At 39.2% G+C, this 20,283-nt stretch overlaps 1 protein-coding gene across 4 annotated transcripts in view; it reads left to right on the top strand.

Moving 5' to 3' along the window:
• Positions 1–20,061, top strand: part of CD109 (CD109 molecule) — a 153,812-nt gene extending 133,751 nt beyond the window's left edge. For all 4 annotated transcript variants that reach the window (XM_087856949.1, XM_087856948.1, XM_087856947.1 and 1 more), the window contains 8 exons: positions 1,989–2,154; positions 3,675–3,865; positions 4,333–4,488; positions 5,591–5,656; positions 8,999–9,141; positions 12,764–12,911; positions 15,020–15,122; positions 17,120–20,061. In XM_087856949.1, coding sequence (XP_087713075.1) covers positions 1,989–2,154; positions 3,675–3,865; positions 4,333–4,488; positions 5,591–5,656; positions 8,999–9,141; positions 12,764–12,911; positions 15,020–15,122; positions 17,120–17,295 — 1,149 coding nt within the window. In that variant the 3' untranslated portion in view covers positions 17,296–20,061. The remainder of the gene's footprint in view (positions 1–1,988; positions 2,155–3,674; positions 3,866–4,332; positions 4,489–5,590; positions 5,657–8,998; positions 9,142–12,763; positions 12,912–15,019; positions 15,123–17,119) is intronic.
• The last annotated feature ends 222 nt before the right edge of the window (positions 20,062–20,283 follow it).

Genomic DNA, 20,283 nt, shown 5'->3' with positions numbered 1-20,283 from the left:
GTTCTAGCTCCATCCATGTCATGGTAAATGGCAAGATTCCCTTCTATTTTATGGCTGAGTAACATTCCATTGTGTACACATACGCATATCTTCTTATCCACTCATCAGTCAAAGGACACTTGGGCTGCTTCCATATCTTGGCTATTGTAGACAACATTGCTGTAAACATCAGGGTGCATGTATCCTTTTGGATTAATATTTTTGTGTTCTTAGTACAATTGCTGAATTAGGGTAGCTCTAGCTGTATTAGTTTGCATTCCCAGCAACAGGCATGGGAATGCCTTTCTCCATATCCTCACCAACACCTTTGTTTCTTGTGTTGTTGATTTTAGCCATTCTGACAGGTGTGAGGTGATATCTCATTGTAATTTTAATTTGCATTTCCTTGGTGATCAGTTATGTTGAGCATCTTTTCGTATGTTTGTTGGACATCTGTATGTTTTCTTTGGAACGATGTTTATTCATGTCCTCTGCCCATTTTTTTTTTTTTTACAGATTTATTTATTTATTTGAGAGAGAGAGCATGCGAACAGGGGGAGGGACAGAGGGAGAGGGAGAGAATCCTTAAGCAGAGTCCCCACTGAGCCCAGAGCCCTAGGCGGGGCCTAATCCCAGGACCCCAAGATAATGACCTGGGCCAAAATCAAGAGCTGGACACTCAATCAACTGAGGCATCCAGGCACCGCTCCCATTTTTTTTTTTGAAGATTTTTTATTTTTAAGTAATCTCTATACCTAGTGTGCAGCTTGAACTCACAACCCTGAGATCAGGAGTTCACGTTCCATGACCAAGCCAGGAAGGTGCCCCTCTTCTGCCTGTTTTTAATGGGATTATTTGGTTTTTGGGTATTGAGTTGAGTCAGTTCTTTATATATTTTGAATACTACCCTTTATCAGATATGTCATTTGGAAATATCTTCTCCCATTCAGTAGGTTGCCTTTTAGTTTTGTTGATTCTTTCCTTCACTGTGCAGAAGCTTTTTATTTTGATGTAGTCTCAATAGTTTATTTTTGCTTTTGTTTCCCTTGCCTCAGGAAACATATATAGAAAGAAGTTGCTATGGCCGACATCAAAGAGGTTACTGCCTATGTTCTCTTTTAGGATTTTTATGGTTTCAGGTCTCACATTTAGGTCTTTAATCCATTTTGAATTTATTTTTGTGTATGATGTAAGAAAGTGGTCCAGTTTCATTCTTTTACATGTTGCTGTCCAGTTTTCCCAACAGTGTTTGTTGAAGAGACTGTCTTTTTCCTATTGGATATTCTTTCCTGCTTTGTTGAAGATTAATTGACCATGTAGTTGTTGGTTCGTTTCGGGGATTTGTATTCTGTTCTATTGATCTGTGTGTCTATCTTTGTGCCGGTACCATACTGTTTTGATTACTACTGTTTTGTGATATAACTTGAAGTCTGGAATTGTGATGCCTTCAGCTTTGCTTTTGTTTTTCAAGACTGCTTTGGCTATTCGGGGTCTTTTGTGGTTCCATACAAATCTTAGGCTTGTTTGTTATAGCTCTGTGAAAAATGCTGTTGGTATTTTGATAGGGATTACACTAAATGTGTAGATTGCTTTGGGAAGTATAGACATTTTTAACAATATTTGTTCTTCCCCTCCATGTGAGTATGGAATGTCTTTTCCACTTCTTTGTGTTCTCTTCAGTTTCTTTCATCAGTGTTTTATAGTTTACAGAGTACAGGTTTTTCATCTCTTTGGGTAGGTTTATTCCTAGGTATCTTCTTATTTTTGGTGCAGTTTTCAATAGACATAATTCCTTCATTTTTCTTTCAAAAGCAGCATTATTTTCAAAATGAATAGCAAATCTTTAAATGTCAGTGATCATCATTGAGTCCCATTGCCTAGGACAAAATAAGGTGCTTAAACAGACACTGAAATTATTTTTTGAATGAATGGTTAAAAATACTTTTTGTTTAAATGTGTGGTAATGGGTTATTTTGCATGGTAAAATATATGTGTGTGTTTTTTTCAAGCCTAATATTGATGTGCAAGAGTCTATCAACTTTTTGGAGTCTGAATTTAATAGAGGCATTTCAGACAATTATACTCTAGCTCTTATAACTTATGCGCTGTCATCTGTGGGGAGCCCTAAAGCCAAGGAAGCTTTGAATATGCTGACCCGGAGAGCAGAACAAGAAGGTAATGCATGGGGTCATTTGAGATTGTTAGACTGCTATGCATTAGGAAATATACAAATTATGCGAGAAAGTTTTGTAAGCCAGATATGACGTTGATAGCATTTCCCTCTTCTGAATGGGATGATAAATGAAATGCAGATGAGATCAGATGAGTCTGACATGGCTGCTTCTGCTTTCCCTGAGTTTTCTAGAGAATTTCAGGGCTTGGGTGTTTCCTTCTTTTAGATATGTTCTGCCCTGTGTCAGTTACCTTTTGAGTTCTTTGATACTGTTTCTGGTGTGGTGGCCTTGAGTGGTCATTAGGACATAGGGTTGTGAAGAGATGTGGGTTTTGTTGCTGCTACTTGCTTTTATGAGCTTAAGTTTTCGTAACTATAAAATGGGAGTAACACCTAGCAAATGTTCAAGATTTGAACTAAAATGCTAATTAATAGAAATGCAAATGCCAAAAAGTGCTGTTAGTGAGTTGGATGACTATTTGTTTTAATGGGCTACAACAGGATAAAAAGTACAGGTGTTGCTTCCCAAATGGCCTCTATGGTCAGGGATCCAGGTGTGTATGTGTGTGTGTACATGTGAGAGAGAGAGACAGACAGACAGACATAGAGATGGGGATGAGTGGGCAGAAATAATTTTAGGTAATGTCCACTGATGCAAAGCCTTGTTAAGTCAAGAAGGGATAAATGTTGAAAGTGCTTAGAGATTTTTAATAGTCTAAAAAATATTGCATTATTATTAGCAGTAATTTAGATCGAGTTCTTATTATCTTTACTGCCTATTGCAGTGCTGGGGACTAGATTGTTCTATGGAGACTGTAGGCCTTGACACTTCTGCTCTGCTTGTCCAGCTGGTAGTTATTGCACATTCCACCTGAGTGTGATCGTCACCCAAAGGGTAGTATTTGAGACGGGGGAGGGGGCTCCAAGTGAGATGCTCCTCTGTGGGTAGCAGAAATATCTCTAGGAAGATTGTTGAGTTGGCCAGCGTCCTTCATTTTTTTTCTTGGGGGCTTGGATTTTGAACTCATAACACCAAATTTCAGATAATGAAAAAAAGGAGAGGTTTCCGGGAACATTAGGGCTGGTTAACGGCAGATTCCCAGAACAGGGTTCTTTCTAATGTGTCCTAAGATATTTTTAGGATGGCCTGGTCAGAAAAGTTATGTACATTATCTTCTGGAGTATAGTATGTTTTTCTTTTATTTATAGCTGTTTAGTCTTGAGCCAAACATGTGGAATTTCCCTTGGGAAATTATTTTCATCAAAACATCCTCAAATATAAGGAAAAGGGTGAGAATTTATAAGTTGTAATAGTTTAGAAAGTGACCTATAAGTCCATGTTTACCTGTGTGTCTGTGTTTGTGAATACCCATATTATTGCATGGCATACATATGGTCATATTTGGAAATTTATCTCTATTTATGCTAGTCAAGTAGGACTTGGACCAGTGTAGGAATATTTAATGGTATAAAATGTAATATTTGCTCAATTGGTCAGACTGTTCTTACTTGTCTCGTGCAGGAGGCATGCAATTCTGGGTGTCATCAGAGTCTAAACTTTCTGAGTCCTGGCAGCCACGTTCCCTGGATATTGAGGTTGCGGCCTATGCGCTGCTCTCACACTTCCTGCAGTATCAGGTGTCTGACGGAATCCCGATTATGCGGTGGCTCAGCAGGCAGAGAAATAGCTTGGGAGGTTTTGCGTCTACCCAGGTGAGTGATGATAGTTTTTCATTTTTTAAACGAAATCTAGTTTAAATATATATGTAATTTTTTAAAGGAAGTAGGTGTTTGCTTTTTTCATGACTTCATAAAATTGGCAATTTAAAAATTTACTACTGTAAGTCAAAGGTCTAAGTTACTGATTTTAATCTTTTTCTGGTCACGGATATAAACATCATATGTGGTACGCATATGGAATAAATTAGCTCCCCTCTATGTTGGCCATCTTTCACGTGGGGTAACTGATATAGTAGATAGTCAGTTTCAGTCAGCAGGTACTTTCCAAGCCTGTCCTGTACTGTAGGTCAAGGACATTCAAAAAAGAAATAAAGGAGAGCTTCACTCCCAAGAAAGGTGGGTGAATGCATAGCAGGTGTCCTAAACATTACTAACTTTAAAGACTCTTTGCTGACCTGGATATATACTTATATGCACACATGTTTTTCTTTCCTCAACAGGACACCATTGTAGCCTTGAAGGCCCTATCTGAATTTGCAGCCCTAATGAACACAGAAGGGACAAACATTCAAGTGACTGTGATGGGGCCCAGTTCACCAACTCCTGTAAAGTTTTGGATTGACACACAGAACCGCTTTCTTCTCCAGACGGCAGAGGTGTGGACAAGGGGGTGGTTATTTAAAATTACGTGTAGGTGATTCCTTATGCTGGAATGCTGTTTTATTTCCATTCTGTTGACTTCAACAAAGACTTGTTCCTAGAGCCCTGTAAAGAGACTGGGAGGAAGGAGTGCCCTCCTTTGGTTGAATTTGCCGAGCTGGGGAAGAGAGGAGGGGATGGGAACTTTGGAAAGATTTGGAAAAGGAGAAAATATGGGCTCTACCATATTGGGAAAGGAACGAACACCTGCTGAGTTCCTATTCTTTGCAGGCAGTGTGCCAGATTTCTTTACATGTGCTATTGCATTTGCTTCTCAAACCAACACAAAGAAAGTAAGTACTTTCATCCCCACCGTACACGTGATAAAACTGAGGCTGAGAGAGGTTAAGCAACTTGCTCAAGATTGTGTTGCTAGTAACAGTAGAGCTAGGATTTGAACCCACGATTTCAGACCGTGTTCTTCCCAGCTGCACCACATGTCCTCTTAGGAGAATTGATAGAATCAGTAGTAGGATTCTTACTTTATTTTTTTTTAATTTTTAAAAAATTTTATTAAAAAAATTTTTTTGGATTCTTATTTTAAAATAGGATAAAGGCTTATTGTAGACCCTAACTTTATTCCTGTGGTTAATGTTGGGGGAAGCTGAGAGTAATGGGTGAAAGTGATAACTTCAAGGCTGGAAACTGAGGAAGAGGGCTGGTGGCAAAAGAAAAAGGAGGAGTAGTGTGAGTCATAGTCTGTGATCATGTGCCACTGTGTCACGGGAAGGCCGGAGGATTAGGTACTAAGGGAGATGGGAGGAGTGAGAGGACTTCTGTTTCTTGTCTCTCTTGCTTCCCGCACCTCTAGAAGGGCAGCCCTGTCCCCTCTCTCAAAGAGTAGAGGTGAGGGTGCATGGAGAATGGGCCCTTCCTCTGCCTTCACCTCTCTTACCTGGTTGGCCCCTAGCTTTTGACATGTGAGGCTCTGTGAAATTCTTAGAGCTTTTGCAGATGCCTTACACTCCTAGTGAGGGGTAACACTGGTTTCTAGTGCTAGCCGGAAGGACCTGCATATGGAAGATTAGCCTTACTCACTCTTTTCCCATCTTTATTCAGCTTGCTGTGGTTCAGCCAACTGCAGTTAATATTTCCGCAAGTGGTTTTGGATTTGCTATTTGTCAGGTATGTAACAATGTTCATTTTTGTTTAGTTCAGTATGACTTGTTATAATAATCCTTTCGTTTGGGGTACTGCTCAATCTGTAACTTAGATAATGTATAAAATTCTTAAGAGTTTCTGTCTGTGACTTAGGTAAGATAAATCACTCTCTTTAATAAAAAGTATTAGAGATGTTACTACTGGTCAGTAGATAGCAACCAAATGGACTGACAATCTTGGAAAAATATTTCTTGAGTATTATATGCTTTTTGAAGTTAGGATTAAATTCTTCCGATATGATTCTTGTGAGCTGTTGGGAACTCCCCATCTTTTTTATGAAAATACAGCTCAGAAATCATAATGGTGGTAAAGTTTCTACTGTAACTTGATAATACAACAGATTTTGCCTATAACTTCTTAATATTCATCTAACAATATGAAGGTCAACATGGTATTACAAGGAATTGACTTGAAAAGAGGAAATGTCCCTTTAATGTGAAATCTTATGTAATTGTTGGCTAACTGAATTTAAATTAAAAAAAGAAAATCTTATATAATAGTAAACAAAACAATTAGAGCATGATATGTTCAATGCTTTGCTATAAGAATAAAATCCAAGAAACTTACCCTTAATGGTACAGTAGCGTTAGAATAAAATGGAAGTAGTATGTAAAATCCTGAATGGGATAGTTATTGTCTTAGTACATTGAAAATTACAGGGACTTGACATATCTTATTGGAAACCAAAAATAATATTTTATATAGGACCAGAAATGGTTATGTGCTTGGTTGGAATATACAAACCAAACTAAACCCTTGAAAGATTTACCGAGAGAGTTAAAAAAAAGGCTATTATAGAGAAAAGGTACTTTCCCAAAAACCAGTACAACTGTTCTAGTTGAAAGAACAGGTATACTTCCTAAGTAGGGCAGATAGATGGTCAGATATAATTTCAAAACTTCCAAATAATTCTTAAGATTATTTTGTGTAATATTCAAAACACAGTAGTAAATGTTTTTTTAAAAATCAAGGAAAAATGATCACAGTTAAAAGGAACAGTATTCAACAAAAAGGGTAGAAAGAGAAAAGAGTGAATAATTTATATTTGTCATTCTTAACAAAGGCCATGTGAAAATTTCCACTCCCAAGCTGTCTTTCAAAGCAAACAGCAAATCCAAATGTAAATACACAGGATATTTTAGATACAATTGAAAAATTATACGTACTTAAGTCACCAAATTGGCTGGAATTTATTCTTTATTAAATCAAATGTAGATAAATGACTGAAGCCAGATGAGTTTTACTTGAACTTTGAAGGACACAGCAGTAAATGTGGTTCCTACTGGTCAGAATGCTCACTACTCCAAACCTGCCTCAATATGCAGAACACAAAAGGTAGGGACTGACAGGCGCTTCTTAGGATGGAGACACAAATTGCTAACAAGTTGGACACCTGGGAATATGTTTTGAGATTCTTTTAATTGATATTTTTGTAAGCACTCTAGATAAAGAAAGGAAAGAAACCTCTCAGGTTTGCAGTAAATTCTTAGCCCCTTTTAAGAACTAAAATGCTAAGCTGTTGGAAATAAACTGCAAGATGTCTCCAAGTTCGTTGAATGAGCAGTTGAGCTTTTCATGGGTCACACATTAATCCCGATACTAAGTTATAGATGAGTATTAATTATGATCCAGAGGATAAATATAGTAGTTCTTGTTTGTTTCCTGATGACGTTGGTCTCTAAACGACAATTGCATGCCATTGGAAAGGGGATGATGGAAATAAGAGACCATCTCTCCAGTTATATGAAACTGTTCTTCACCTCCTCCAAGAATATTCTAAAATTTTAATTGTAGCTAAGAAAGAATTAGAGAATGCCTAGAGTGAGATAACCAGAATGATCAAGAGGACGAAGGGATTATATGAGCTAGGTGTAGCAGAATAAAAAGTTGGAACTCTTAGGTTTGAAAGAGGAAGGCTTAGAAAGAGGATTTATTTTTATTTTTTATTTATTTTTTAAAAAGATTTTATTTATTCATTTTAGAGATAGAGTGTGTGGGTGGGTGGCGGGGGGGAGCAGAGGGAGAGGGATAAGCGGACTCCATGCTGAGCCCAGAGCCCGAATTGGGGCTCGATTCCTTGATCCTGAGATCATGACCTGAGCCAAAATCAAGAGTCGGACCCTTAACCGACTGAGCCACCCAAGTGCCCCAGAAAGAAGACTTTTTTTAAAGTGTGAAAATCTACAGAGGGTACTAGATGTTTAGTTCTGAGGTGTGTGTGTGTGTGTGTGTGTGTGTGTGTGTGTGTATGTGTGCGCGTGTGTGTGATTTAAGTATAAGAAAATACAACATTACATAGCAATGGTAAAGCTTCTGAATCTTGGCATCAAAAAAGGTGGAAGAAATAGATTCCAGTTCAACTTGGCATGAGGCAGTTGTAGGAAATTTTGACTATATTCCCAAGCTTCCGATCTTAGGAACCCTTTGGGAAAAACAAACCAACTTATCCTCACCTTTGCCCAGTGTCCCCACAGCACCTTGCCCTGGTGGTAGGCACAGAGTACTTGCTGAAAAAGACCCAGTTGTCTTGAAATCTGTCGTTTTATCATCTTTTAAAAGTATTGTACAACCAGAAAGAATGCTGAGCCGTTGAACAGGTTTCTGTTCAACCAGGGCTCTTAAATGTTTTAGTTTTGGTTTAGCTTACTGAGTTTCTAAGGTTCCATTTTGTGAAAAATGACACCAGTTGGGCAGCAGAGCTTAGAAATTAGTGGATGATCTCAAGAAAGAAATAGGCTGTAGTTTCGCTTTTTCCCTAAAGAGAATGTTTTACATTCCTTGAAAAAAAAACCCCATACAATACCTATGAATATCATGAAGGTCTGTACCTGTTCTGGAGTCTCACCTAACAATTTTCTCAATTTTAAAAATCATTGCTTATAAACTTTTATAGTATTTGTTTTTTTTTTTTTTTAAAGATTTTGTTTATTTATTTGACAGAGAGAGAGACAGCCAGCGAGAGAGGGAACACAAGCAGGGAGAGTGGGAGAGGAAGAAGCAGGCTTCCAGTGGAGCATGGAACCTGCTATGGGGCTCGATCCCAGGACCCTGGGATCACGCCCTGAGCCGAAGGCAGACGCTTAACAACTGAGCCACCCAGGCACCCCTATAGTATTTGTTAACAATGATACTTTTTAGCTGGTAAAACTAGTTTTTTTTTTTTTTTCTTGGTCGAAGATTATAAATCTAGTTGCATTTATCCCAAAGAGAATCATTGCCTAATATTCAGAATACGTAATGATGGCAATTTATTGGTAATAATTTATGACGAGCTTATTACTTATGCTCATTTATTATTTTTTGCAGTTTAATGTAATTTATAATGTGAAAGATTCGGGTTCCTCCAGAAGACGAAGATCTATTCAAGACCAAGAAGCTTTTGATTTAGACGTTGCTGTAAGAGACAATAAAGATGATACCAATCACTTGAATTTGAATGTGTGCACAAGGTTGGTATTGCTTTAAGCCCTTTCTCTCTCTCTTTTTAAAATAGATTTGAAGATTTATTTGTTTATATATGTATGTATGTATGTATTTAAGAGAGGGAGAGAGAGAGAGCACATGTGATGAGCGGGGCAGTGGGAGACGGAGAGAGAGAACCCTAAGCAGGCTCCATGCTCAACTCGGAGCCTGAGGTGGGGCTTGATCTCATGATCCTGAGATCATGACCTGAGCCAAAATCAAGAGTTGGACGCTTAACTGACTGAGCCACCCAGGTGCCCCAGATTTGGAAATTTATATATATGTAGTTATCTGACTATATCAATATAAGGAGTTACAGGGGATGCCTGGGTGGCTCAGTCAGTTACGCTTCTGCCTTCAGCTCAGGTCATGATCCCAGGGTCCTGGGATTGAGCCCTGCATCGGGCTTCCCCGCTCAGCAAGGAGCCTGCTTCTCTCTCTACCTCTGCCTGCTGCTCCCCCTACTTGTGCTCTCTCTCTCTCTGTCAAGTAAATAAATAAAATCTTTAAAAAAATATAAGGAGTTACATTTAACAAAGATTTCAGTTATTTAATACTCTTCAGATTACAAACTAGAAATACTGCTTAATTACATTTAAGTATTAGTGTGTTCAAAATGATTTACAAGTTCTTCTTATATTTATAATAACTTTGAATAGAAAAATTTACTAGAATGTAGGTCTTAATTTATGAAAACTTTAAATTAACCAATTATGTTTAATACTCTAAAATCCATTATTCCTTGGTTAGTAATTTTCTGTTAAAGAATATTCCAGGTTTATATTTAACTTTTAGTTAAATATAACTTTTAACCCAAGACTTCATAAGAACATGCAAGTTTAATGAAGAGAATGGTGTTTTTAGACACAGTTAAAATACTCCAGTTTAGAAGGTCTTCACCTTAGATAAATAGGCACTTTTAGCTTCTGGGAGTACTTAATAAGGTGATTCTTAAATTCAGTCTGTATCCAAAGCATCTGAGGATCTTGTTAAGTCAAAAGGAAAAGGGGTTCCAGCTCAAACCTGCTGACTTCACAGGTTGAGAGTCTGTGAAGCTGCCTTCTTCAGCTTCCTTGGTTGTTCTAATGCACACACAGGTTTGAGAGCAAATCCTTCAGAAGGGTCTTGAACCGGGAGACTTCACAATTGCTTCCTTGTCAGTCTGTCCTCTTACCGCTGCATGATTTGCTGTGAAGTTGGGAGTTACTGTGAAGATGCCCTGATATTGAGGAGCTGCCGTCTGCTCTTTTGAAATACTCCCTAGTGTTCTGGTTGAACGTGGCTTGTTGTTGGCTTGTTGTTGGAAGTCACTGACGTGGTACTGAGCTGCCAGATGCTCTTCAAGGTCATTGTTGGGTGTTTCTCCAGGTGGCCAACCTTCTTAGCCATCGCTTGAATCCAATCTCCTCCATTACTGCTACCATCTGTACTATCTTTGGGCCTTCATGTTCATGATTTTGGTATAAAATGTCATTGTGTTTGTCCCATCCGTTCCCTTCCTGGGCAATTTGGACTCATAGCAGGGGGATAGCAGAATTCCTTCAAAGGCTTCCCTTTTCACTAAGAAAGTAGGACTCCCACTCTTCTTTATGAAGTTTATGATTGGTTTCTTTTCCAGAATAATAGCATTGTTATTATTATTTTAAGTAATAATAAGCTGTATTTATCACAAACTTACGTCAAACACTTCCACATGCATCTCATTTAATCATTATAGTAACTCTATAAAGTAGGTGGTATTATTATCCCTGCTTTTGTCATTCACGCACTCATTCCTTCATTCATTCGGTAAATATCAGTTGAGTCTCCATTATGTGGCAAGCATAGTGTCAGATGTTGGAATATGACGGTGATCAAAAAGGCACAGGCCCTGTCTTCATGGAACTTACTGTTTGGAGGGGAGACTGAGAGAAATTCGTAAAAATAAATCTTCTAAGTAAGTCTAAACTTCTAGTTTTGAAGTGGGCAAAGAAGAAAAGTCTTTGGAGCTGTAAGAGGGATTTTACCTCTTAGGGAGATCAACTGAAGAAACAGATGAGGAAAATCAGGTGAAACTAGGATTCAGATGAGGATGGGGCCTCATTTCTTACAAGGGCCCATGAAAGGATATAGGGTTCCAAATCTGAACCTGTCATCAGGAATCAGATGGGTGATAGACTTTGATAGGTAGAGGATATATATATCTTTTTCCCTTTATGGGGGGGGAAACTAGAGAAGGGAACTGTTTTCGTGTGCGAGTAGCGGTTGGTAAAAAGGATTTGGATGCTGCTCCTGGTCTTCTGAGAAAAATCCGTTATGAATACAAATAACATTTTCAGTGAAGTTTTTCAGTGGCCCTTAATAAAAAGAAAAGCTGGTATTTTAGGTGCTTTATTCCCATCCGTAGGGTCCAAGCCCTTACTCACCTCAGACGAGGTTTTCTGTGTGTGGCGTAGTCATTTAACAAATTCTGCCCCGGGCTGGTAGGAAGACCAGGTCAACCGAGGCACGTTTGATGGTGTCCCGAAAGTCATCGTATTTAAGCAGATTGGCTGTTCTTCTCTTTAATGTTTGCCCCGACACAAACGCCTCTAGCTGCACTGCCCTTACTAGTTTCCAACAGCATCTCTCTTGGCCGCGTGCATCACTCCGCAGATGTTCTCACTTGTTTGCGATGCTGAGCCAGCTGTCGTCGGCAGTGGGACCGTGTGGCTTTTCAGTCAGCCGTGTTTGGCAGCCATCGGTTAGCTGCTCTCAAAAGCAAGCTCTTCTACCAGCCCTCCTTGCTTTCGCCGTCTGAAAGGACAACGGGAACTCCCGTAACAGTGCTCCGATCCTTTCACGTTGTAGGCAGACTCCTTTCCGTAACCACACTGGGCTCTTTCTGCTCCAAGCAAAAGGCTCTTGCCACCTATTCATTTTCGAAAACTGTTTACTTTAAAGGAGACAAGATGCCGTTGGTGCCCAGATCCTTTGATGCTCACGTTGTGTCCAACAGGGTGAGAGAACAAGGTAGTGTCACAGAATTTTCCAAGACTTGGAATTCTCGCCAGGTGGCCAAAGAAAACACAAAATGTGCTCCAAGTACATTTTGGAGAACAAAGGGAAGGACTCTCCTTCTTGGTCTTCTTTTTCTAAAACCAGATGAAGAGAAGATTGCCAAAGACTTGGCGGTGGTCTGCTGCTTAAGTGGTCAACTTTTCGGTTTCTTTTTCAGTTCCTGGCTTTCAGCTGGAAAGCTCAGGGCTGTCAACTTCTGAGAAAATGAAAAATGCGATTCAGTTTGGAATCACCCCTAGAACACAGGGCTGCCCACTGAAAGGGCGTCCAGGTTGTACTTGTTACAAATCTGTGGGCACAAGGCTGATACACTGCAGGCATTTCACGTCACGTGAATGCATTGCTAAATCATTATTCCTCATGTGGTTGAAAATTATAAGAATTTCATACCCGTAAAGAAAGGCTTGCCAGTTTTATAATAGTTTTCTATAGTGCTTTTTTACTTCAACATAACAGTAAGTATTGGACTAACACTTGTCAGTCTTAATTTTTATGTGAAGAGAATTTGCCAGCAGCTTTAGGTTTTTCCTAAAGGGTTTTCTTCCTTCCATCCCGTCCTCTCTGCTGTAGGTTTTTGGGCCCAGCTAGAAGTGGCATGGCCCTTATGGAAGTGAACCTCCTCAGCGGTTTTACTGTGCCTTCGGACGCAATTCCTCTGAGCGAGACCGTGAGGAAAGTGGAACATGATCATGGAAAAGTCAACCTATATTTAGATTCTGTAAGTAGTGAAACATAAGTTTCACATAGGTGACTGGTGACAAGGTGCCATTTATTGTCTTGGAAGGTCTGCCTTACTCTCGGCCTATTTCCTTTGTCTTTATTTCAGCTTTTTGTGTCCCTGACTGACCCTAACACGGCAACCTTGTTTTTGTCCCCACTAAGAAGACATCACTATAAAATAAACTTAAAGAGAATGATGTTAATGATGAGCCTGATGAAAGTCTTGATAACTCAATCCTTATTTCATGCCAGCTGTAAACTATGCAGGAACTGTGACATTGTAATTTCAAAAATTTGGTCCAGGTCTCAGTTTGAGAACCCCTCTGCCTCAGGGAATTGCTAAAATATTCTTTTTTTAAAAAAAAAATTATTAGAGAGAGAGAGCACAAGCAGGGCAAGCAGCAGGCAGAGGGAGAAGCAGGCAACCTGCTGAGCAAGGAGCCTGCTGCGGGACTCGATCCCAGGACCATGGGGTCATGACCTGAGCCGAAGGCAGATGCTTAACCGACTGAGCCACCCAGGCATCCCTAAAATTATCTCTTTAAATTCTGATGATGAAAGCTTTAATTATGAGTTTTAAAATGCTTTTGTGGAGCTTTTAATAAATCCCAAAGGGGTTAATATTTCTCCAATGAATAATATATTAGGTGCTTAAATCATAGAAGAATATTCTCAGAGGTCTTTACACAAATTATTATATAACTTTCATATACTCTTCTCTTTGTATGAAAATTACTTATCCAAGAATAAGGTGTGTAGAATATGTGAGAGAAATGGAAGTGAAGAATTCGACTGTACTAGTTATGTCTCGAAACTGCTGGCATATAATTTATTCTTTTTTTCCAACACCTATGTGAAAGTCTTAGGTTGAATCGAAATTGAGTTCTAAGTGTTCTTAAGATTTCATGTTATGTTGGGGGAATATCTATGTTTCTTATTCCAGTTTTGCCAAGTATGAATCAGAAATATATTGCTTTAGCAATATATATACTTTAAAAAAACTAGTTCTTGAACGTTCTCATTTGTTTTAGGACTTCAAAAACTATGGCCAAAACTCTGGTAGAACTCATTCAAAGTCTTGGGGCACCTGGGTGGCTCAGTCGTTAGGCATCTGCCTTCGGCTCAGTGCGTGATCCCAGAGTCCTGGGATCGAGCCCCACATCAGGCTCCTCCGCTGGGAGCCTGCTTCTTCCTCTCCCACTCCCCCTGCCTGTGTTCCCTCTCTCTGGCTGTCTCTCTCTCTGTCAAATAAATAAAATCTTTAAAAAAAAAACAAAACTCATTCAAAGTCTCTAGCTTCTTTTTCTGTTCGGGAGTTTTCATATATTACATACCGCTTGACTACTGTGGACTTGATTTGGAATGTGAAAAACAAGTTTAAGGCTTTTATTTATAATGTAATTGGTTCTTGGAGTATGTCCCGTATCTGTGATGTACTTGTATGTATGTATGTATTTATGTGATGTACTTGTTAATGGTTATCTTAATTTGAATGTTCAGTATGTTCTGACTGATTAACTTGACTTTTTCATTTACTGCTATTGGAAGTAATGGAATATTTGAAGGAATTCATCAATTCTCAGATTCCTTTAACAATATTAGTTGCCAGTTTGGCCGCTCCTGGAGGCAAGGAGCTGGCCTTTTGTACCGCATACCAGTTTTTGGTTGTGGGGTACAACCCCCACCTGGGGTTACCTCACTAGGGTGAGGTTCCTCCCGGGAGCTGAGGGCAGTTCTTCAGAGAACGGGGTTGTGTGAGCTATCAGCAGCAGCCCAGGTGGGTACGTCGCCTGAGATGCAGATTGAGTGAGGCACCAGGGCCCAGAAGCAGGAATCCTTGGACTTGCTGCTTACTTAACCCCTCTGAGTCTCAGTATTGCTTTTGGTGAAATGAAAGTGGGAAATTACCTATCTTGTAAGAATTATTTTGCGAGTTAAATGAGATAATTTATATAAAGTGCTTACCGTAATACAGGGTAGGTAGAAATCCTCCCTAAATGTTAGCTTCTATTTGTTTTCCTTAAATGGTAACAAAAAGAAACATCTTTTGCTTTGCCATGAACACATCGTCTGTCAATCCCTTAAGAGTCTTTTGTATTTTTCAAGGTAAATGAAACCCAGATTTGTGTGGATATTCCTGCTGTGAGAAACTTTAAAGTTTCAAATACACAAGATGCTTTGGTGTCCATCATGGATTACTATGAACCAAGTAAGTGTGTTCTAGAGTTTCTAATACTTCAGAAGTTAAGCCAGACATTCATTCATTCGTTCATTCATTCATGGCCACCTATCTCATGTGTGGGGAGGGTTGTTGGGGAGAGCATAGGAGGTGGGGTGTAGGAGGTGAGCTTTCCACTTAAATAAAAACAATCGATAATTTTAAAAAGTCACATGATAGCACTTAGCAGATGAACACAAAAAAGTGATGTTTTTCCTAATAATTTTAGGTTTTTCCTCATGTTTTAGGTATTTAACTAACAATTACAAAATTTACAAGGAAAACTGACGTAACCGTGAGTCTAGTTATGTGCAGTTTCCAAGGTTTCGCTTCTTTCCCAAGCATCCCTTCCATCTGTTCTGTTTTAAAAAGGGATTTCTTCAGGAGAGACCATGAGCCTCATTTGCAGTATAGAGACTGGGATGGGTTTAGCGGAGTCTGTTGTTTTGCTAAAATTTATACATTGTATCAGGTTTTTTGTTTAGCGGATCAAGAAAAATAACTTTGGAAAATAACTTGAGCTTCTTCAATTTTACTGGTAATTTCTCACACTATAAAATGTTACAAATTTAGGGTGTGAAAGCAGAGATCTGGTTTGTAGATCACCCAGGTTAGGCCTACTCTATGCTCACAGAGTGACATTCTGTGAGTGTATGATCTCCGTAATTGTAGTAAGTCTTGTTCTGAGTGCATACTCCTGGTGGCTCAGAATCATCAGAATGCATGAGAATCGTTAACATCTTGACGTGTTCGGGAGTTGTAGATAATTACACCCTAAAGTAAAGTGAACTTGTTCACGTCGTCAGTAGTGTTCAACAGAGTATCATTGATGATTAAGGTTAAGCACAGCAGTTCTTTCTCCTTCTGAGTCAACAAGCCAGTTCCTCTCATCTGCCTCCTGGTGGAATTGGGGAAGAGCATTTGCCCAGGTTCTTGTGGGGGGTTTGGGGGACACGCTGAGGACAGCCCTTCTTTTCTGTGGAAGGACGGATACACAGTGGAGACACAGTGGTAGCGCCCAGTTATCCAACTTTGGAATTCAAACTAGTTGGGAAGTTCTCCAATTGATGTTTCTTCAGCAAATGGAGAATATTTTGAACATTCAAGAAACAAAAAAGATTCACTCTATGTACATTTTTTTGTGGAAAGCAACTTATTTAGGAGGGGGACATTTTCAAATGGAAAATATGGGAAAGGTCAGAAATAATAAAAACCTTACCAACCCAGTTTTGAAGATTCTAAAATTAAAAAATATATAATGATAAAAAATATTTAAAAATATAATAATGTCAAAAAATGAAGAAATTTGAAAATAAAATGTTTTTAAAAATTGTAAAAAATAAAAAATTATGTTGTATAGTAAGTTTACTCTAGTGCCATAGGTACTTTATATAGTTTTTAAAAAATATTAGCTTATGCTATAAAATTTACCCCAACATATTAGCTTATACTATAAAATTCGATGCTATATGCTCAACATTTTAAAACATTGAGACGCATTACAAAAGACGCATTACGCAGGCTTCTCTATGTATTTTTGTGTTTTTTAATAAAGCCCACAGTAAATCTCTTTTCGTAGTTCTAATGAGCTTTGCTTGAATGCATAGAAAATGACACTCGAAAATAAACTCTCAAGGAGGTTAAACAAGCCTTAATTTCAAGTCTTTCCTGTTCCAGGAAGAGATTCGAGTGTGCTTGGGGCTGCAGCCTGCAGCTGTGGTCTGGTCGTCCCCCCCCCCCCCTGCAGTGCTGGCCAGCTGTGGGGGGGGGGGGCATAGTGCAGGGAAGGCATTGTTTCTCTCTTGGATTTGGTTAGCAGTGTGGGCCCCTCCTGAGCATTTCAGTTGTTTCTTGTAAAGAAAAATAAAATTATGTGAAGAATGGAAATCTCAGAGTATTGAAACTCAGTCCTGGAGTGGTCTTAAGGTTTGGCAGAGTAAATGTTTCCGAACAAGGGACCGTGTAAACTGATGTCTGCCTCTGCACAGGGAGACAAGCGGTGAGGAGTTACAACTCGGAAGTGAAGCTGTCCTCTTGTGACCTCTGTGGGAACGCTCCCGGATGTGGTCCTTGCGAGAGAGGAGCTGCAGCCTCCCTTTATCACGCTTCAGTCCTTGTCGCGCTCTGTGGCACGCTGCTGTTCTCTTCGCAGCACTGGCTGTGATTCATTTTTTAAGGACTTCATGTAACACCGACATTTCCAGAAGTCACACATCTTGTTTTCATGATCAAGTATTTTTACTATTTTTGAAAAACTTTTTTTTTTTTTCCTCTCTTTATGGGGTTATGGGGGATGGTGCCCAACAGGTCCTAGGATGTATAGCTGCGTGGATGTCTTCTGACTTCTGTGTAGAACAGAAAATCAGAGTTTGGCAGTCGTGCGTCTTCATTTCCCCCCTCTTAAAAATCATTCAGGAGTGGTTTCATGGAGGTGTTGTTTTCCCCAGAATAAATGTGTTATTTTAGATTAGCTATTCTTTTTATTTTCTAGAAGAAATGAGCCTAGGATCTTAAGCATTATTATACACCAGTGTTGGCTTTAGCATTAAAGACAGATGTCTGGGAACTGGGAGAAAGCTACCAGAAGGAGGAGCTCTCTGTTCCCATCCCACATCCACCCATCCTAGCCCTCCACCCTGCCTCACCCCCCAGTGGTCTCAGTATATCCTTCCTAATTGGATATCACTTCTTCCTTTTTAGTAGGGGGTGAATTTTTTTTTTTTTTTTAGTGAAGTGTGTGTGTGTGTGTGTGTGTGTGTGTGTGTGTGTGTGTGTTTGTGTGTGTGTTTTTCCCCACTCCAATTGTAATTTCATCCCCCAGCCTTTACCCTTCCTGTTTTTCTTCTGGAGAGAAGAAGAGAGGGAATGTGTGATTCAGAGCTTGGGGAGTGTACAGAAAACTGCCCTAAGGAGTCCTGGGTGCATTGCCCTCCCTCTCACTGCCTCAGCCCCCCACATTGGCTCTGTTTCCAGGATCAGAGTCAGAGGGCATGGCAGTATGTGCCCCAGGGGATTCAGACTAGAAGATCCTAGACCAGAAGCTGCAGCGTTGTTAGTAACCAGGGTACAAGATCTTGTTGAAGATGCCGCAGGCTGACCTCCCTGTGACCTGGGAAAGAAGCTGGGGCTTGACAGGGGCCGAGAAGTGAACATGACTGCTGACCTCAGGTGTGGGAGGGTATTGCCCAGGGTCCTATAGAAGCTCTTCTAGACTCAGGTGTTGGAACGTCAGACAGCCAGCTGTCTGGTGACATCTAACGCTTGTGTGGATCTTTAGGATTTCTGAACTTTGAGCACCTGGATAATTGGTTACCCTGTAACCTCTGAAGGGTAATACTCATTTATCTGGGTGAAACTTTTAAAGAAAAATTCCTTTCCTTCCATCCCCCTCCTTTTCTTCCTTTCTCTCTTTCTTCCTTTCCTTCCTTCTTCCTTTCTTCTTTTCCTTCTAAATACATTGAAATATTTTAGATATATCAAAAATAAACTAAAGATCTCTTATTAAATCTAGAAATGGTTTAATTTTGCTCCTTAATTCCATGCCATTTCTCTCAAGTGAACATGGAAAAAATAATTGCCATGAGCTCCAAAAAGTCTGCATTATGGTATTTAAACTGTTTAAAAATAAATCCATCAAAAATAAAAGATGCAAATAATATCTTTTAAAGTTAATTTTTAAAACTTTTTTTTTATCTTAGTGAATTTTACAAAATTATAGTGGAGTAGATGTTCCTATATTGTTTTTGGATATTTTGGATACCAAGGGAGGAGTTACCAACATTTCAGTGGTTTAAAGCTTGAAACCTAGATGTAGAAAGTAGATCTTCAGCGAGTGGTCTATGGAGAGGGAGAAGTTAAATATCAAATAAATATTCTTCTTGTATTTACTCTTAAGCGGGTATAAGTTTCTAGTTCTGTTACACCTTTGAAACAGTCTGATCGAAAAATAGTGTTTGTTACGTTTGGGCCTTCAGGTATGGTATTTTCGGACTTTATGTCCTAGGACTTCTTTAAGATGAAAATATCTTCTGATGAAGTTGGGGGAGGGTGTTGGCACAGGATAGCCTCGTCGCCTGCCTCGCCCAGGGAACCTTATACTGGCCATCGGTACCTTATATTCTTCAGCAAATAATTTATACTGAACTTCTAGTGTAGTATATTGGGAGACACTAGAATGGAAAGGCCAGGGGAAGATAGCTTGTATATTTTTTAGGCCATATTTCCTCATTTAAAAACTAGAACTCGAATACTTTTTTGTGAAGTACTTCAGGTTTTGAGATTAACAAGTCATTTTGTAACTTTTCTTGTAATGCATCTTTTTGTTATAAATTTATTAAGAGTGGAGGAGGAAGAAGAGGAGGAGAAAGTCAGTTAGTGGTGCTTCACGGTGTACAGGCTGTGGCGATGCCTTGTCCTCGTCCTCTTTCACACCTTTCTAACAGAACTGGCTTTGTTACAACCTGTGAGGCTGCATTAAAAGCGATTGATAAGCCACAGGCAGAAGGGAAAAGAAGACATGTAGCAGTACTAATTAATAGTATAGACTATTTTCTTTTCTGCGTATGCTATGAATAATCGTATTAAAAAACCCCATTTTACCTTTATGTTTGCTTATGATGAGATTCTTACATTTAGAATGCTGTCCATTTCATTTCCTGAGATGAACTAATTGGAAATCTCCCCTTCCCTTTCACTGAGCGGGAACCTTGCTAAGACACCAGCAGTTTTGACCGGCCAGTGGTTCCAGAGACTGAATCACTAGTAGCCGAACGATTCAAAGACAGAGCAACACTTTTATATTCAGTTTCCCCATCCTACCACCTTCAGTTAGAATTCTAAAAAAGAGATGAAGGCAACTAACAATTTGTTTGCTGTATCAATGAGTTCAGAAAAAAACATGTCTGGTTAACAAAATGCTTTTTTTTTTTTATTGTATTACTCTATTATACTTTATGTTTTTCAAAACACTGTAACAATAATATCTTTGGTTTAGTATTTTGGGTATAGTATAATCTGAGGAGTGTTGTGCTAATATAAAATCTAGATACACATCTATTAGCTAACAACTTGTTACTTAAATATGCAATATCATATCCTATACGTGGGGATCTTCAGAATTGTAGGTAGCATAATTCTCCCTGCTCCCATTCTT

Source organism: Ursus americanus, chromosome 29, assembly GCF_024610735.1.
Source record: "Ursus americanus isolate L20-20 chromosome 29, mUrsAme1.1.p, whole genome shotgun sequence".
NCBI lineage: Eukaryota > Metazoa > Chordata > Mammalia > Carnivora > Ursidae > Ursus > Ursus americanus.
The sequence above is the reverse complement of the archived record's forward strand: the minus strand, read 5'-3'. Positions and strand labels throughout refer to the sequence as shown.